The sequence below is a fragment of the Heptranchias perlo genome, chromosome 9, assembly GCF_035084215.1.
Source record: "Heptranchias perlo isolate sHepPer1 chromosome 9, sHepPer1.hap1, whole genome shotgun sequence".
In the NCBI taxonomy this organism is placed as follows: domain Eukaryota; kingdom Metazoa; phylum Chordata; class Chondrichthyes; order Hexanchiformes; family Hexanchidae; genus Heptranchias; species Heptranchias perlo.
Window position 1 is genome coordinate 44027849 of NC_090333.1, and position 17828 is coordinate 44045676.

The window sequence follows — 17828 nt, forward strand, 5'->3', positions numbered from 1 at the left end:
ACAAGTGCAGCTGGGGCCAAACAGCACGTGGTCTTAGCCCGTGACATAAAGACTTGTGTAACAATCACGTGACAAGAACGATTTTCGTGGCGTCACCAGCGCAGGTAAAATTCCTGACAGGAGGATGCCGGGATGCTGGAGGACTCGCTGTGTCAGGAGGATGCCGGGATGCTGGATGACCCGGTGAGTCAGGGGGATGCCGGGATACTGGAGGACCCGGTGAGTCAGGAGCGGTGGGCTGGGCCAGCGGCGGAGTGATGGCGCGGAATGAAGAGAAACAGCTGGGGAAGCTGAACCGACTGTGGCTGCAGAGGGAGAAGGAGGGTAAAGAATCCTGCTCCCGTGCATCAACACCCGGCCTGTCCGCGGAATAAACAGATGGACGCAGGGTGTGAAATGCGGCCGGTTCCAAACCCTCATTGACCGCCTGTCACTCGATCAGTGGCGGCTGGACTGGGCTTGAGATTCCCCGGGGAAGAGCGGGCTCCTCGGAACGATGGCCGAGCGCGGCCACTTTCAGCAGGGCAGATGAAGGCATTTTTAATGTTTTTTTGTGTTTGTCCTGCTTGTGCTGGGGTTCAGTTCCACGGTGCGAACCCTCCCTCCCCTCTCCCCCCTCTCCCTCCCCCCTCTTCATCTCCCCCCCCCCTCTTCATCTCCCCCCCCCCTCTTCATCTCCCCCCCCCCCTCTTCATCTCCCCCCCCCCTCTTCATCTCCCCCCCCCCCTCTTCATCTCCCCCCCCCCTCTTCATCTCCCCCCCCCCCCATCTCCCCCTCTTCATCTCCCCCTCTTCACCTCCCCCTCTTCACCTCCCTCTCTTCACCTCCCTCGCTCTCTCCGTCCGTCGCCCCTCTTTCTCCCCCCCCCCCCCCTTGTGTGAAAGGTTGCCTTCATGTGTGGGCCCAGGAGGAGGATCATTACAGTCTGTTTGACTGTGAGGGAGGGGGCACTATAGTTGAGCCAGAGCTCGTGAAGTGTTCACCATATTACCCTCAATTACATAATCTAGTTTGAATCTCCACTTACTATGCACCCATCACTCCATTTAGGATACATGTAATTCAGGGAATTGTCAGCTCTGAAAGTTGACTACATTCAAATGATTACTTCATGCTAAGGCTCAACATTTGCCTCATCAAGTACTTGTGTCGGAAATTCTCCCTTCCTCACCCCCCCCCCCCCCCCATCGTAGGTACTTTTCATGAGGTACCAGCTGCCTGAGTGTGGGACTGGTGCCATTTTCTTTTTGATGACTGTTTCATCTCGCAGTGCTTCACTACTAACAATCAGTAGCAAGGATGTTTTGTAAATGACAAGAATGTAATGGGTCTGATCAGAAGAGCCACCACACTGCAAGTTTTTAAGATTCTGTCCAAATTTCTTCCACATCTGACCCCTACCTATCTTTTTTTTAAAAAAGCTTTTAAGTTTTGTGCACATGTAATAGAATCAAATCACAAAGGAATGAATTTCAAAGGTATAACAGCATTAAGATTCAGGTGACATTTTATTTACTGATCAGATGTTGCTTTTATTTTGGATGTTTGGGAATGAGTGAAAAGAGTAATCTGATCAGGGAGTTCTAGTGTGCATAAACCACAAGGGTAAGTGGTTTATGGACATTACTTCAACCATGAGGTTATATTTCTGCCTTTTTTTTCTCAATCTTAAAGAGCAATACCTCAATAAAGTGAAAAGGAAATGCCTTTTCAAAACAAATCTTTCAATCTGGACATCATTGTATACATCAACTGCAATAAAGGCACCAGTGCTGAGTCACTGCAGGCAAAAGAACAACAGAGTAATAAAGTAACCCCTCATACTGCAATATATATGTTAAAAAACACTCTTACAAAGTTGCAAATTTATTTTTTGTTTCAAATGATGGCTGTAAACCACGCTAACTTCACATAACTTTATCTAAACTCCTTCTCCCAACTCAGGTTACTGTCTTCACTCTGAGATACTTGTAACTAACTGCAATAGGAGGGTAAGTTTTAATTTTAGTGTTTGGACAGTAGTATATTAAAGGATTGTCATGTACTACAGTTTTTAATCACTTTGTTTTTGTGTAATAGAGGGTCGTCTGAGAGAGATACATCAAAACCGACCCAAACTGGTGAGTACGCACAGCATCTGGCATCTCAAGCTGCATTGATATAATTGACCAGCAATATATTTAGCTGGGAATGTGAACCTCATGGTTGCTGTGGTCCAGCTCGTGCAACAACTTCCTGCAAGTGCTGAATGTTGCCTTCTCCCATTTAACAATAAGACTCAAATACTGGTGGCTTTTTCAGGTTTGGCACTTGGGTTTCTAAATGTTAACTATTGTTCAGTTTCTCTCCATAGTTGAGATCTGCAACTTAGTGGTAGGGGCAGGGCAGAAGAAGGATGAAATTTGCTTTCTACTTCTGTGCCACACTTTTTCTCAAAATATGATCTTTAATCTATGGAGAAGACGGACGCCTGTTGCTAGTATATTACTGTATTACAATGCAGACAAAGAACAACAAAAGTCAATCTGCCATTGTCTCGGTTTTCGCCGTACCATCTGGCAGTGCCACAATAATAAATCTGCTAAGAGTTGAGAATGCTATACAAAATCTCAGACACAGGGAGGTGTTCATGGTTGCAGGCAAACTTCTTTTGTATACCATACTGAAAATTAAGAATTAAAAATTGTAATTTCTGGACCAATGGTCATTTGTACCAATTTTCCATCTCCACTGGAAGATCCAAACTACATTTGTATTCAAAGGCTGAGGTGCAAGTTTCTTTCTTGCTCTCCTTCAAACAAATACAGTGTAAAGAAAGGGAAAGAACTTGCATTTATATGGCACCTTTCACAACCTTAGGAGGTTCCAAATCCCTTCACAGCCAATAAATTATTTTTGAAATGTAGTCACTATTGTAATGATTCTTCCTCTGAACTTGTTTATTTTAAAACCTCTTATACATTTGGCCTGTCAGTGAGCCACCTTTAATTTGTGCTCCGTATACTACTCCGATTATCATTAAGTAAATACATGATACAAGGTTTGCACGTACTTGCAGAAAATCTTCAGAAATGGCTGCTAGTGGTGCTGCAGAATTGATTGTAAAAGGTTCCTGCTTAGAGCACAGTTTTGCTGCAGAATCCATAGCAACAGCCAAAGTCATAGTGTTTTTGATGATTTGATTAGTGGTGTGTATAATATAGGTGTGTTGCTGCCAGTGTTAAAGTTGCAGTACATTTATTTTTATGATTTAGTAACCAATTTATAGGAAGGTGTCGTTGATTATTAAGTGGTTCAAGTTGTCTGAATTCATGCCTTTTAATTTACTGAGAAGTACATTTTCAATACCGATTCAATATAGTGGACTGTCTTAGTATTTTTGCCCTAAAAACTAGTAATTTCATGTATAAAGAAGTGGGTATTACATGGTAGCTTCTGTTCAGTGATCACTGTTTGGTGGTGATTTGAACCTTTTTATTATTTGTAGCCTTCGTTGAATTCAGCTGTTGAAGTGAAAAAATGGATTCCAAGCATCAAGACTGAGATTGAATATTATCTGCAGGTGGGTAATTCAGTTTATGATGGGAAGGCTGCTGTAACAAGTTGAAATATGTTTCACTGCTGGGGAAAAATATTACCCATCTCAACAATGTCATCTCTCATTTCATGGTGAAACTTTTGAAAGTATTTTAACACAGTTCATGGATGTTTCCATCTTGCCTTGGAATAGAATTAAACTAAAGTTATTTGTGCTGCCACCCTGCCTCTTTCAAGGAGCTGGGTCAAGATAGCCAAAACCTATTGTATATTAGACCTTGGGGTTTTTGAGATTCCACAGATAATATTTTTACTTTGGAGTTGTGTATATGGAGAATTTCTTTGTAATGAATTCTGCTTTAGGAATACAGTATACAGGCAGATTTGTGCTGTAGACTTCTTGCTAAGAATGGGTTGATGTTGTCCAAACTCATTCTAGGACCCTTGCAGCCAGCAGCGAGATGAAACTTTCATCTAATCAGTCTGCACTGGATTCAAAACAAAAGTCCCAGAGATGAAAGGGTTATCTCCTAAATTGCACTACCCACTCCTTGTACAAGCAACCTTTAATGGCTCAAATGAGTCAAATTTAAAGAAAGAAAGAAAGAAAATAAATGAAAACAATACTGGTCACTAAACATTTTCTTGGAACATTTGGTTAAATAGTAAGTTATTTTTGTGTTTTCCAGATTTCTTTGTTAAGCAAGTTACTTGGGCCTTTTGCTTTCATTAAAAAAAATTTTGAAGAGTGTTACATATGTAAGTTGTGCTTATTATTTTGTCTTGTGTGTATGCGCCTGGGTGGGTGGTTTAACAAGAAACTAAAGTGTTAACAAAATAAAAATCACATTATGGTGATTTTAAAAAAAAGGAAATATTTTCACTGCTTTTCAGCAATCACAACTGTCCCATTACTCAGAAAGGAAGATAAAGGAATTCCAGGATCATATTGAAGAACTTCAGGAGGAGTATCAGCGTTACTTGTGGAAGCTACGTCGGTTAGATCCTTCCCACAAGGAGCACCCTTGGAAGCCCCGTGCTTACACCCGGAAAAGACCACCTAACACTGCAACACAGACCATCAGCCAACTCGGTATCAAAAATTATGTCTAGGGTTAATTTGATGTAGACAAGCAGCAGTTGGGCCTCCAGGGCACTGCAACATGCAATATAATAGTGCAAATATTATCTCAATAGTGCACATCCTCATTCTTATCTTCCAATACTTCATGGTCTTGGCCTAACCTATCTCTGCCACTTTCTCCAACCTTGTATCCCTTCCTCCACTCTAGCCTGTTATGAATTTCTCTTCTGTTCCCTTTTTCCTCTTCTTCTGCCCCTCCCCAAATTATAATTGGTGTAGCCTTCAGTAACCATGACCTTTCTGCAACTTCCTCCCTAAATCCTTCGGCAACTCCCCTTCTCATCCTATATTTAAAAACCACCTTAAAGCTCATCTCTTCAACCAAACTTTCATTAACTTCTCTTAATCTCTTCTCCCTAGCACCATCATGGTTTGGTGTCCATTCCTTCCATTCTCTATTTCTGTTTATCTTTCCTCACCCTGTGTAGTGTGCCGTGGAACATTTTTTAAATGTTAAGTATGCTATTTGTTGATTAGTCTGTCATTGGTGGGAGAAATTTGTAAGCATTAATAACAAAAGAAGCATAACAGGAAACACATTGCCAAAGTACAATTTATTTTTCCTTGAATGAGCTAAGTGAGAGCACTGAATCCAATCATGAAAGAGCCACTCGATCTTTGGAAATCTATTTTCTGTCACTTGAAGGAGCCCTAATTCACTAACTAACTATAGGTAGTAGTAGTAGTGCTGTGCAGTGTTATGAGGCTGTTCTGTCCTGTGCCAGTTTGCCTTCGTCAGTTTTCCATGCAATGCCATTATTTAGACAAACGCACCATTTTAAAATAGTAGAAATAAAATGATTCTTTTAATTTGATATCTATAAATATTGAGTTATCTTATTTCCTGTTCTAATATCCAATAATAGTATCCTACACTGAGCCTTGGCTCTTCATTTAGATTTCCTCAAAATAATTTTAAAGAATAGTCTTTGCACACATTCAGTTTGTATAAATTTAAACTAAACCACTTTATATCAAAGCTTATGCCACAAGCTTTGCTATACAGTGTTAAAAGAAATTATTTTACCACAAAAATGAACTAAATAATTCATTTTAATGGAAAATTCAGAATGTACATTATTTTAATGACCATGCAGTGTGTTTTTTCTTTTTCAATTTTTAATCCCTGGTTACCAAATTTGCCATTATGTGAATGTTTGCACCCATTTCTATCCAGTAATTCAGATTAATAGCCAGATACATTTGTGTTCTGTTTTTGTAAATTAAGGTTTTGTTATTTACAGCTACGTTGCACAGTTTGAAACGACTCTGCGTGCCTCTATCAAACAAAACAGATGATGTGACTCATGAGTATGATTCTGATAAGGAATCTGATGAAGGAAGGGAAAGGATTCACCAAAGCCCAAGGATACCAGATGGTGTCATCTATGACTGTTCAATGGTTAACCCTGACTTTCAGGACCAACCCCTGACTTTTAATCATGCTAGAGTTCTACCAAGATTTTCTATGCACTTAACTCCAAAAAATACATCAGGAAAAGACTCTCACCACATGACCAAAATTCTTCTGTCTCAGCTACCAAACACGCAAGCTTCATCTTCCTGTGGAACCACAGCAGAGTTGAACAGAGAGGAAGAAGAAATACATAACTTGAAGATCAGGGAAGATTCCCAGGAATCTATTTTGCAGATGAAAAGCTCTGGAATCCTGGGATTGTCTTGCTATTCTTCAGATGAAGATACATAAATGACAAGTAGAAGCTAATTCATGTGCATAGGTCTAAATGTTTATCATTCTGCTTTTAAGTACTGTAGTTGCTAAATGTATATAGATGCTACATTTTCAAATTTTGAGTGTACCTATAGTTTGTGCTATTTGTTTGCATATAGCTATTAAATAGTATAATTGTTGAATTTCACTTTCATACTGAGTAATTACAGTAGGAAAGGTATCCTAATACTGACAGTCCTCATAATTGGTATGAATTTAAATCATTCAGAAATAAAATGCTCTTTATTTGAAATGCTTATAAGTTACAGTTTGAACAAATTATTGGCATCATGTGGCATGGATGAAGCAGTTCATTTGTTCTGCAAGTGTTTTCACTCTCTCCCTCCAACTGAATTAGTGGTACCTATGCTGATACACCAACCTCAATAAACCTAGGAAAAAACTTTTCATTATTGTATTTGGCTCTTTAGGCAAGCTGTGAACACTCCCTAAAGTGCAGAAGAGTTGAGGTAGATCTAATATGACCCAACGAAAAACATGAACTTAAGCAACCCTCAATGGTTTACTCAGTAATCTGATATCTGAGCCTGGCATGTCTGCAGCTCTCCAGGGCACTGTAGATGGGCCAGTCAGTCTGGCCGGCATCCTACCCTGACGTGGGATCTTGCAGCTCTTTATTTGCAAATCAAATAAAAATATTCAGGTACATTTGACAAAACTAAAGTTCAAAGATAGTTTGTTGGGATTTTCGGAAGTCTCAATTATGAAAGCGAGAAGTGTGAATATTGTAAACAGGCAGGAGTCTGAACCCGTGCGATAGCAGGAGAATCCGGTAGGGGGCGTCAGGGGGAACGCATGGAAGTGACGGACCGATGCCGGAAATGACGTCGTTGCTGTGGCGATATGGCGGAGGAGGTGGATGTGGATATCGAAGGGGATGAAGCGGAGCTGAGCCTGGGGTAAGAGGAGGGCCCGGGGCCCGGGGCCCGGGGAGAGCGCTGCTCCCGAGTCTAACGGTCCGGGGGAGAGGGGAGGGGAAGGGAGGAGCCTCGGCCTGTTTGAAGCCGGGCAGAGGCGGCCGGAGGCTGGGGCACCGTCGCCTGCAGCAGCGGCGGGTCCGTCAGTGTTTGTGTCTCCGGTCTTAATGTGGTCAAATTCACACACGGGTGGAAGCAGCTGGTCTCTCAGTTGAGAATAAAGTGATGTACGGTTAAACTCACTAACATTAATAGATTTGGATTTAATATTTTTCAGTAGTGAGACCTACAGCAAGAGGTTTGGATTTTTCCCCAAAGCGCTTCGCGACCACCGAAGTCCTTTCTGAAGTGGAGTCAGTGTTGTGGAGGAATGCGGCAAACAAGTTGCGCACTCGAGTTCCTCCAAACACCAGTGATTTAATTGACGAGATTCTATTTTTGGTGGTGGCTGAGGGATTAATATTGGCCAGGATACCGGAGCAGCCCCACAGAGTGTTCCATGGGAGCATTAGTGTCCACCTGAAAGTTTAATATTTCATCCGACAGCGCAGGACTGAAGTGAAAGCCTCGTTTATCCGCTCAAGTCTCCGCTTTGACTTGAACCCATGACCTCCTGACTCGGAGGTAAAAATGCTATCGCTCAGCCAAGGATAAAGGTCAAGAAAGAAAGCAAGCAAGGTGTTTCAAGCAAAATAAATAATACTCCTTCCACTTCACTGCAGTATATCTCGGAATACATTGCTAAATTCAAATCGACACTGTTGCCCAGCCCAAACACAGTGCCTGACCTGGAGTCACTGGAAATGTCAGAAGCTGCTTCTGATTGTTTGGGGAACTGAGTTGTAATTTGCAAAGTCCCCACACAGATGACCTCTCGGATTTCGTGCGAAAAATCGGGTCCAGAGATGCACAGTTTTGGATTCAATTTTAAGTAAAATTATATTGACACATAGTTGACTTTGGGGCATAAGTCACTTTGCATATTTAGGTTAGTGGTTTTCAAAATTTATGGGAAATCTCTCACCTGTAAATTTTGACATACTCCCATGGACCCCCTGCAAATACTGACACTTCTAGGGACTCCATATCCTAACATCCAATAGACAGTGCCAGTTACCCAAAGGAAAACAGTGCTAAACTAAATAAAATGTTTTATTATTAAAATACAGAAGCAGAAATGTCATGCTAGTAAGTCAACGGATACTAGTTCTCCCCTTCGATCCTCTTTCAGGTCTGGTAACCCCAGTTTGAAATCCCTTGATTTAGATACCTCTGATTACTGGTAAAATAATGTCTAACCACAGATTTGAATGTTAGCATGTCAGATTTATATTGATGTAGTAATTTGGAAGATGTGTATCTTGTCGCACGCAAGCTGTGGCAATCTACTGTACAATGACCATGTCTTTGATTCAGGAATAATTTTATTATTTGTAGTTTGAACCAATCAAAAAATTATTTGTTTGTGTTTTAAGTGAGGATAGTGGCTCAGTTCCTGGTTTCCTGCAGGACCATTACCTGGATTCCTCCTGGAGAAGTAACAATGGCTTTTTGGTAAGTCCTAAAACTCAGCATTGTGGTGAATAATTTTAAAAACTTTTTAAATATAAAAATGTCATTTCCCGTGAAGCAAGTGGGTTGTCGTGCAACATTTGACAAACTAAAGTTACCAAATTCAGCAATCAAGCTCATATGCCAGTCTGTAAATTGAGAACACCTAGTTCTTCAATAGTGTTACAAATTTGGGTCTGCCATAGATACACTTTTAGGTTCAGTGGCGCCAGTTGCTCTTGTAAGCAGTCTAAGTGTCTTACTTTGGTGTGAGTTGACTCAGTGTCTTTATATCTACTTGTACGATAGGGTAACTCAAGAATATAACAATAGCATCCCCTCGTGTTCGTGACTGATAATTGTGTCTTTTGCATGTGTGCTTCTTTAATCTCTCTAAAAGCAAAGCAAGCAAATGCTTGATGAGGCAAGACCAGTTGTTATTATTGGACTCCCTTAATTCAATCCATACAACTTATCCTCATGTAATAATACAAAATTAAGAATATACCACACTACCCCACATCAGTGGGTTGTCCTTCTTGACTTAAACAAGATAACTTCTACCTATCTTCCAGCATCTCTAACCTCTTTGTCTCAATGAAAGCACTCACAGGTTTCCCTGACTACTTTTGTCGGTCTTCCTGTTTCAAAAAGCCTCTGCTTAACTTTTTTTTAATCTCTTGCTGTTCAAAGCCAGAAAGGGGTTCAAAGATTTCCAACGCAATGGGTGTGAGGTGTTTATTGATTATTGAGACAGCCCAACAAATTGCTTATTATTTACAGTCTATGGGAAAATTACATCAACCCTAGTTCTTTTCTTAACTATTGTCTGTCTCAAAGACTCATTTTTAATTTACCTAAATACACAATGCTTTTAAAAACCCAACGTTAAAAGTAACCCTCTTTTTCCAATTTCTTTCTGCGGAACATAGGAATAGGAGTAGACCATTCTGCCCCTTAAGCCTGTTCCATCAGTCAGTTAGATTATGGCTGATCTGTACCTCAAAACCATTTACCTGCATTTGATCCCTATCCCATGATACCCTTACCTAACGAAAATCTGTCGATCTCAGTCTTGAAAGTTTCAATTGACCCAGCAGCCACAGCCTTTTGGATGAGGGAATTACAGATTTTCACTACCCTTTGTGTGAAAAGGTGCTTCCTGATTTCACTCCTAAATGGCCTATCTTTTACGATTGTGCCCCCCTTATTCTAGATTCCCCCACCAGAGGAAATAGTTTCTCTGTATCTACCCTATCGAATCCTTTTATCATTTTAAACACCTCAACTAGATCACCTCTCAACCTTCTAAACTCAAAGGAATACAAGCCCAGCATATGGAACCTGTTCTCATAATTTAAACCTTTAAGCCCTGGAAAAGTGATGAATAGATCCTGAAATATGATAAATAGCAGAAAGAACCCACATTTATATAGTGCCTTTCATGATCTCAGGACGTCCCAAAGTGCTTTACAACTAATGAAGTAGTTTTGAAGTGTGGTCTCTGTTGAAATGCAGGTGTCAATTTGCACACAGCAAGCTCCCACAAATAGCAATGAAATAAATGACCTGATCGTCTGTTGTTGGTGTTGGTTGAAGGATAAATGTCCTTAGTTTGTTGTGTTTTCATCTTTCTTTTTACAGTCCTGGACTTTGGATAGCTCTCTCAGTGAAGAGAACAGAGCAGCTATTGAGAAGATGTTACAGGAGGAAGAGTATCCTTATCATTGGTGACATTATTGTACAGATTAATTACCACTGAAGTCAGATGTAGTTATGTTGGCAGATACAGTTTTTCCTTTAATACAACTACAGCCTCTCTTTCTCTCCAGTTTCAAACTTTGTCTTTCTCTACTTTGCCTTTGTACCTAATGAATCCTGATTCTAAATGATTTCAATTGTAATCCAAGTCCTGTTCTCCCATCACCCCTGTGCTCGCTGATCTACATTGGCTCCCGGTTCGGGATTTTAAAATTCTCATCCTTGTTTTCAAATCCCTCCAAGGCCTCTCCCTTCCCTATCTCTGTAACTCCTCCAGCCCTACAACCTTTCAAGATCTCAGCGTTCCTCCAATTCTTGCCTCTTGCGCATCCCTGATTTTAATCGCTCCACCATTGGCAGCCGCCTAGGCCCTGAGCTCTGGAATTCCCTCCCTAAACCTCTCCACCTCTCTACCTCTCTCTCCACCTTTTAAGACGGTCCTTAAAACCTACCTCTTTGACAAAGCTTTTGGTCACCTGTCCTAATACCTCATGTGGCTCGGTGTCAAATTTTGTGAAACGCGTGGGATGTTTTACTACATTAAAGGCGTTCTATAAATGCAAGTTGTTGTTGTAAATTCCCCTTCCCTCTCCCCCAATTTCCTCACTCTTCTATCCTCACTCAATTTCACCCTGCACATCAACTCTACCATTCATTTCCATGACCATCCTCCTGACCTCATCATTAGATGTTATCTTTGAGGTCTACGCATTGAACTAGCTATTTCCGAGCACATCCTCATCTCTCTCGCTATCCATATTCCCTCTTCTGCCCCACCCCATCAGCCTGCTGTGCTGGGGGAAAAACTATCTCCTCACCCCCTCTCAACTCTCTCTCCTCTGGCCCTCCATCCACTAAGATGCTGCTACCGCTGTTGATCTGCTCAGCAGCTTCTTGCCACCGCTTCTAATGCTCTCCACCCCATCACAGTCTCCCATCCCTGTTGCTCCCGTGTAGAAAACCTCACTCTGAGAGTCACAGGCTTGGGTGCAGACGGTGCATCAATGACCCGATCATTCATTAGGAGAGCTGGATTTGATCACCAAAAAAAATTGTCTCTTCTCCTCTACAGCCAAATCATCATCTTACTCCAGGATTATCTTTGAGAGCAAGGGTAATCCTAAACTGCTTTCCTGTACTACAGATTACCTCCTTCAAGCTCCCAAAATCCTCACATTATTCACTCCTACAAGTTGTTCCACATAATGGCGCTGCTATGAAATAATGAGGCTGGAGGCAAGTGGAATTTATTCCTTTGACAGGTATCCACAGTACATTGGTTGGTTAGCATCTGGCTTCCTGTCTGTTCGCAATATCTTCTAACGGACAATTTTGGCAGTCTTGGTGCACGTGGTCTCATTTTCTGTTCCTCTCTTTTTCCTTGCTTTTTCCGAAGAGATTGACTCCTTGCATGTGGTATGGTTTCATGGATACTACTTGTCCAACAGTAGCTCACTCAAGTGATTATTCTTCATGTGAGAGTCTGGGCAGTGAGTGTTTGCAGTCTATTTGACCACTAGCAGCATTGCAGCCAGATGCAATCCTGTGCGCACACCCATTTCCAACAGGAATTGCTGGCTAGCAATCAGGGTTGAGCACCCTGGTTAACTTTCCTCCCTAACCCAAGAGCAGCAAGACTAATTTATCACCTCTAGATAGGATCAGCTGTCTCAGCACAGACTGGGGATTAAACCTGGGACCTTCCTAGTCTGAATGGTCACGCTTTATACTGCTGAGCCATCAGTAGTCTTCTTACCTCATTAACAGAGATCTGTGAGGAATTAGTGAATTAAAAAAAAATGAAGCATATATTGATGCAGACCCATAATATGATTCAGTGTTATCGGAAATGCAGTTTGTACATATTCAAGTTGTGATCTTTAACACCCTGAACCAATATTTCTTCATAACGTAACACTTCATTTTTTGCCTATATTTATTCCTTAACCATTTGATAGGTATTACCTAACCGGGAGAAAACGTCCACAAAGCAGCTGGTCTGATCAAGAGAAAGAGAAAATACCTGTGAAAAGGTGAATTAACATATATAGTGAAAAGTGATCCATGTATTAATATTTAAGGCATGTAGTGTATTACATTTTTAGGTGAACTTTAATCAAAACTTGTCTTTTTTAAGCTGCTTATTAAAATGTAGTAACACCAGAAAAGTTATTTGAAATAATACACATAGGGAGTGAAAATATCTGCATTCAAGACCAGTTAAGATCCAATGAGGAGCTCCTTATTGGATCATTGCTTTTATCCAGTGAAAAGTTGAGGCACATCGACCAGGAAAGAGACCGGTTCATTCTCTGTACTGTGCTTGGTTAGCTGTTCTCAGACAGGGGGACTATGGTATTATTATAGTGCCCCTTGTTACAGAGGAGAACATCATTCAAGGGTTTAGCTCGTGTTAACCTTTCCTGCTAGAAGTGCGTACTTGTGGATATTGGGTAAGGACAGAATTGAGCTTGGTTATGAAGCCTACTGCAGTCAAATAGCACCAACTCATTAATTGTTAAGGTTTATACTTGAATAATGGGCAACAGGATGTGGTAGTGGAAGGCACCCTGCACCAGTAAAGTCAGCGCCTTAAGGCGAGATGGGAAGGGAAGAAAATTAAATGAAGGCCTTCAAAAAATGAACTGTTGTATTATTTTCCACACATTTGTGTGGATGGGTAGAGTATTACTATTGTAGAAAATAGTTTGTACAAGTTCACGTTGCACCAGTCAACATCTTCGCTTCGTAGTGCATGTGAAACCATTCAATGATTTCTCTAGACATTAAGGGAAGGAAAATGTATTTCTGTATTTTTATTTAAGTTGGCACAGTCTGCATTTTTTCAGTTGTCTTCCCATGGTACCGACTGCTAGACCATCACCAGAGGTGCTTTAAAACTGGCTGCTAAAAGTTGCACAGAGAGGCCCAGTGTTTGACTTTTCCTCTGACGTTCCCTGCTTACAAGCCCCTTTCATATTGCACTTAATGCCATGCTAGTGCCATTACCTTCTGAGGGCTGAGTCTTATGCCACCAGTGGCAGCACCAAAGTAAACTTGGACCAATTCATTAAGGCTTGTGGCCAGGAAGATCCAATTAAAAAGAAACATTTTACCTTGGTGTTGCTGCTGGCTGTCAGGACTTGGCATCACTAGAGCAGTGTAAAACCAGCTACAAAAATTGTCTGGTCTCTTTGATGTTTCCCCACGTGAAATGACTGAAATTGGAAACTTAGCAGTGCAGGGGATTGTAAGCACGAGTCCACGTTGCATCACTCAGTGCATTTATTCTCAAGTGCACTACGCCATCATGCCAACTTATTGTAGAAATAAATTTGAATATATATATCTATATTCTTTTCTCCCCCCCCCCCCCCCCCCCCCCCCCACCAAGGTAGGCTAATTATTTCTATGTCCCAGTTTTTCTGACTCAGTTGGTTTTAGTTCTGTAAAGCCATTGTATACGACTCTTTTCCAACTTTAACCTCTTCATTGCACAGATTTAATATGCGGGCACTAACACAAATGTGTGTATCCTTCCATCTCCAGTTGCTTATTTATTCTGTGCTTTCTTGCTGCAACAATTCTTTGTGGTTTGATACTCTTCCTCCCTACTTTATTAACTCACTGGTAATCTATACGTCAGATGCATTTGATATTTTATTGATATTGGAATAATTTCCTTTGCTATGGTTTTATATTTTGGGGGAATAGGGTAAAAATCTAATTTGTGTAAGGGTTTAAAACAAAATTAAAAGTGGATTTTGTGGTCAAGTGTTAAGAAAAAAACATTTCCAGCACTGATGTGGAAAGGACCATGTCCTTTTTGTGTGACTGTAAACCATTTAATTAGTACTAGCTGTTGCTTCCTGTAATTGAACATTTTCTCCTAAGTTAAAATTGTTATCTTACTTGTGTAAGCAGCAGAATGTTAGGCTCACTGTGCACTAGAATGCTTATTAAGAAATCAATCTTTGGATGTAGGCAACAACCTCTATATGGACAACATGTTCCTCAAATGTTAGCATTTAATTAAAGGGGAACATTACTATAAGCTCAACTGATGCGTGTCAGTGAGTGGCTAATGGCATTCTTGTAATCATGGAGCTGTCACCAGTTAAAAATTCAGTAGCTGATGGGATATTTCCACATTGAGAACTGCTTACTGGCAGACCAGCTGCACAAATACGCTAAAATCTCTCTTTTGACTATGAGATCTGATGTGACATGCTGCTAGCAAGAGGAGGAAAATAGAGATTTCACCAGGCAGATTGGTGAACTACTTAAATATTTCTTTCCCAACTCCCCCAACTTTATATGGAGGTGTGCCTCACTTTAAAACACTTCAAAAGTGTTTATTTACCTATGCAAAAGTAGTGTTCTACTTTATACCCATATCAAATAGACCTTTTTCCAAAAAAATCACTTTAAAATTCTATTTCGTAAAAAGAATATGCATGAAATTTAAGTTCCCATGAAACTGCAGCATCAGTTGGCATTTTGCAGTTTGTTCTTGCGGGGTGAAATACTTAGAGTTACAGTTGAGGAGAAGCATCTAGCTGGGCTGCACAATGACAGATGATCACAGAGGTGGCATATGTAGACCATCGACCCTGATATTGGCAAGGAGGGAGCGGGAGGGTTATTGTAGCGGCTGGGTAACGCGGAGGTCCTGCTGAATTTAACAGCAGGACCTCATTTGAACTTTCTTCCTCCGTTTTCCGGCTGGTAGCCAGCCAGATTGAGAGGCTGGCTGGCTGGCTGTCAGGTGGGAAGGCTTGCGCTGGAAGGCCGGAGAATGGAGAGGAGGGGAGGTCGGAAGCGGGTGTTGAGGAGACCAAGGGTCGGGGTGGTTAAAGAGATCGCATGGGGTGGGGGGTGTTAAAGTGATTGGGGGGGGTTGAAGAGATTGCGGGCTGGGGGAGGTCGCGGGTTGGGGGGAGATCATTGGGAGGGGGAGCGGGGAAAAGGGGGGGTTGGCCGATCGCGGGGAGGGAAGCAGGTTTGCTTGAGGGGGCCGGGAGGGGGGGGAAGCACTCCTGCTCTTCCTGGTCCACAAGCAGTGCTGGAAAGGCATTTACCTGCTGAATCCGGCCCTTCTTGCCTCCCTTCAGCTGCCAGGTTTCCGAGCCCCGGGAAACTTGGCCCGCAGCCTTAAATGTAAATGTCTGTTAAAATTTGAGGCACGCAGCCGCGTTAACGTATTTAGCCCACAAATTCTGCAGAGGAAGACATTCGGTATTGCTTTCACCCACCTCATTGTAGCTGGTTTCAGAGCACGCAGGAAGGGAGGAGAAGGCCTGTTAAATTATAAGCAATTGAATTATGGATTTTGATGTGAAAATTTGCTAATATTTTAGGAAAATAACACCAATTTCCACAAATGTTGATTGTTATGGAAATAATAAGTGCTATACTTAATTGTGATGCTAATAGTCTACTGCTTTGTTTTCTTGCTGCACGTTCTTTATTTTCATGCCTGTATGCATTGACGTTTATTCCTGTTTTTATCACAGTATTCGTCAGAGGAAAACTGTGAAAAGCCGGTATGTATGGTTTGCTCGAAGTGCACTTATTTAAAAACTTCATTCTACCCTAGCATCACCTGTTAATTTATATAGCAATCTGTTCTTTTAATAGTAAATGTTCTTCTAAATTCATAATTCTCAAGTCCTTACCATTATAAACATTTATCTGTGAGTGCAAGTATTTCACTAAATGTTTTGTCTAGTCTAAAACAGATATTATTGTAAATACTACTGGAACTCCCGTGGCAAATTGTGCAAATAATTGTGCAAATAATAGGGTAATAATAGTGGGGGATTTCAACTTCCCCAATATTAACTGGGATACTCAGAGTGTAAAAGGCTTAGAGGGTACAAAATTCTTAACGTGCATCCAGGAGAGCTTTTTGAGCCAGCATGTAGAAAGTCCTACAAGAGAGGGGGCGGTACTGGACCTAATTCTAGGGAATGTGGCCGGCCAAGTGGAAGAAGTGCTAGCAGGTGAGCACTTTGGTGACAGTGACCATAATTTGGTGAGATTTAAGGTGGTCATGGAAAAGGACAGGGAGGGGCCGGAAATAAAGGTTCTAAATTGGGGGAAGGCCGATTTTAATAGGATAAGGCAGGATCTGGCCAAAATGGACTGGAATCAGCTGCTTGTAGGAAAATCCGCATCGGAGCAATGGGAGTCTTTCAGAAGGGAGATTGAGACCATACAATGGCAACATGTTCCCGTAAAGGTCAAGGGTGGTTCCAAGAACTCCAGGGAACCTTGGATGTCAGGGGATATACGAGAATGGATTAGGAAAAAAAGGAGGGCTTTTGGCAGATACAAAAGGCTAAAGACGGAGGAAGCCCTAGAGGAGTACAAAAAGTGCAGGGGGATACTTAAAAAAGAAATTAGGAGATCAAGGAGGGGCCATGAAATAACACTGGCGAGCAAAATAAAGGAAAATCCTAAGATGTTTTATAAGTATATTAAGGGTAAGAGGATGACTAGGGAAAAAATAGGGCCCATTAGGGACAAAAATGGCAATCTGTGTGTGGAGCCGGCAGATGTAGGAGGGGTTCTAAACGAATTTTTTGCATCTGTTTTCACTATGGAGAAGGACGATGTAGACATAGAAATACGGCAGGGGGCCTGTGATATACTCAAACATATTAACATCGAGCGGGAGGAGGTATTGGCGGTTTTAGCAGGCCTAAAAATGGATAAATCCCCAGGCCCGGACGAAATGTATCCCAGGCTACTGTGTGAGGCAAAGGAGGAGATTGCGGGGGCTCTGACACATATATTCAGAACCTCTCTGGCCACAGGGGATGTGCCAGAGGACTGGAGAACCGCTAATGTAATACCATTATTCAAGAAGGGGAGTAGGGAAAAACCGGGGAACTACAGGCCAGTGAGCCTAACATCAGTGGTAGGAAAATTATTGGAAAAAATTCTGAAGGACAAAATTAGTCTCCACTTGGAGAAGCAAGGATTAATCAGGGATAGTCAACATGGCTTTGTCAAGGGAAGATCATGTCTGACTAATTTGATTGAATTTTTTGAGGGGGTGACTAGGCGTGTGGATGAGGGTAACGCAGTGGATGTGGTATACATGGATTTCAGTAAGGCCTTCGATAAAGTCCCGCACAGGAGACTGGTCAAGAAGGT

The 17828-nt window shown here is 41.6% G+C and overlaps 2 protein-coding genes across 4 annotated transcripts in view; both read left to right on the forward strand.

The window, feature by feature from the left end:
* The first annotated feature begins 225 nt into the window (after positions 1 to 225).
* Positions 226 to 6842, forward strand: si:dkey-86e18.1 (uncharacterized protein LOC557342 homolog). Of its 2 annotated transcripts, none has more exons than XM_067989703.1 (5): positions 226 to 324; positions 2081 to 2121; positions 3489 to 3563; positions 4433 to 4631; positions 5927 to 6842. In XM_067989703.1, exons 1-5 carry the CDS (start codon positions 258 to 260, stop codon positions 6388 to 6390), a joined length of 846 nt encoding a protein of 281 aa, XP_067845804.1. In that variant the 5' UTR covers positions 226 to 257; the 3' UTR covers positions 6391 to 6842. The 2 variants fall into 2 exon arrangements, with proteins under 2 accessions (XP_067845804.1, XP_067845803.1); XM_067989702.1 differs by lacking the exon at positions 226 to 324 and adding an exon at positions 1198 to 1479.
* Positions 6843 to 7261: 419 nt separating this feature from the next.
* mysm1 (Myb-like, SWIRM and MPN domains 1) overlaps positions 7262 to 17828 on the forward strand; it is an 80144-nt gene continuing 69577 nt past the window's right edge. Inside the window, exons 1-5 of one of the 2 annotated variants that reach the window (XM_067990293.1) lie at positions 7262 to 7334; positions 8828 to 8906; positions 10548 to 10618; positions 12623 to 12697; positions 16181 to 16210. In XM_067990293.1, coding sequence (XP_067846394.1) covers positions 7279 to 7334; positions 8828 to 8906; positions 10548 to 10618; positions 12623 to 12697; positions 16181 to 16210 — 311 coding nt within the window. In that variant the 5' untranslated portion in view covers positions 7262 to 7278. The remainder of the gene's footprint in view (positions 7335 to 8827; positions 8907 to 10547; positions 10619 to 12622; positions 12698 to 16180; positions 16211 to 17828) is intronic. The other variant, XM_067990295.1, reaches the window with a different exon arrangement.

What these genes read in the sequence shown, in the direction of transcription:
- si:dkey-86e18.1 (XM_067989702.1), top strand. Translation starts at nt 1,326, where the DNA reads ATGGGTCTGATCAGAAGAGCCACCACACTGCAAGTTTTTAAGATTCTG. An exon ending in ATCAAAACCGACCCAAACTG is followed by an intron (nt 2,122 to 3,488) that starts GTGAGTACGCAC and finishes TATTATTTGTAG; the next exon opens with CCTTCGTTGAATTCAGCTGT. An exon ending in ACAGACCATCAGCCAACTCG is followed by an intron (nt 4,632 to 5,926) that starts GTATCAAAAATT and finishes TGTTATTTACAG; the next exon opens with CTACGTTGCACAGTTTGAAA.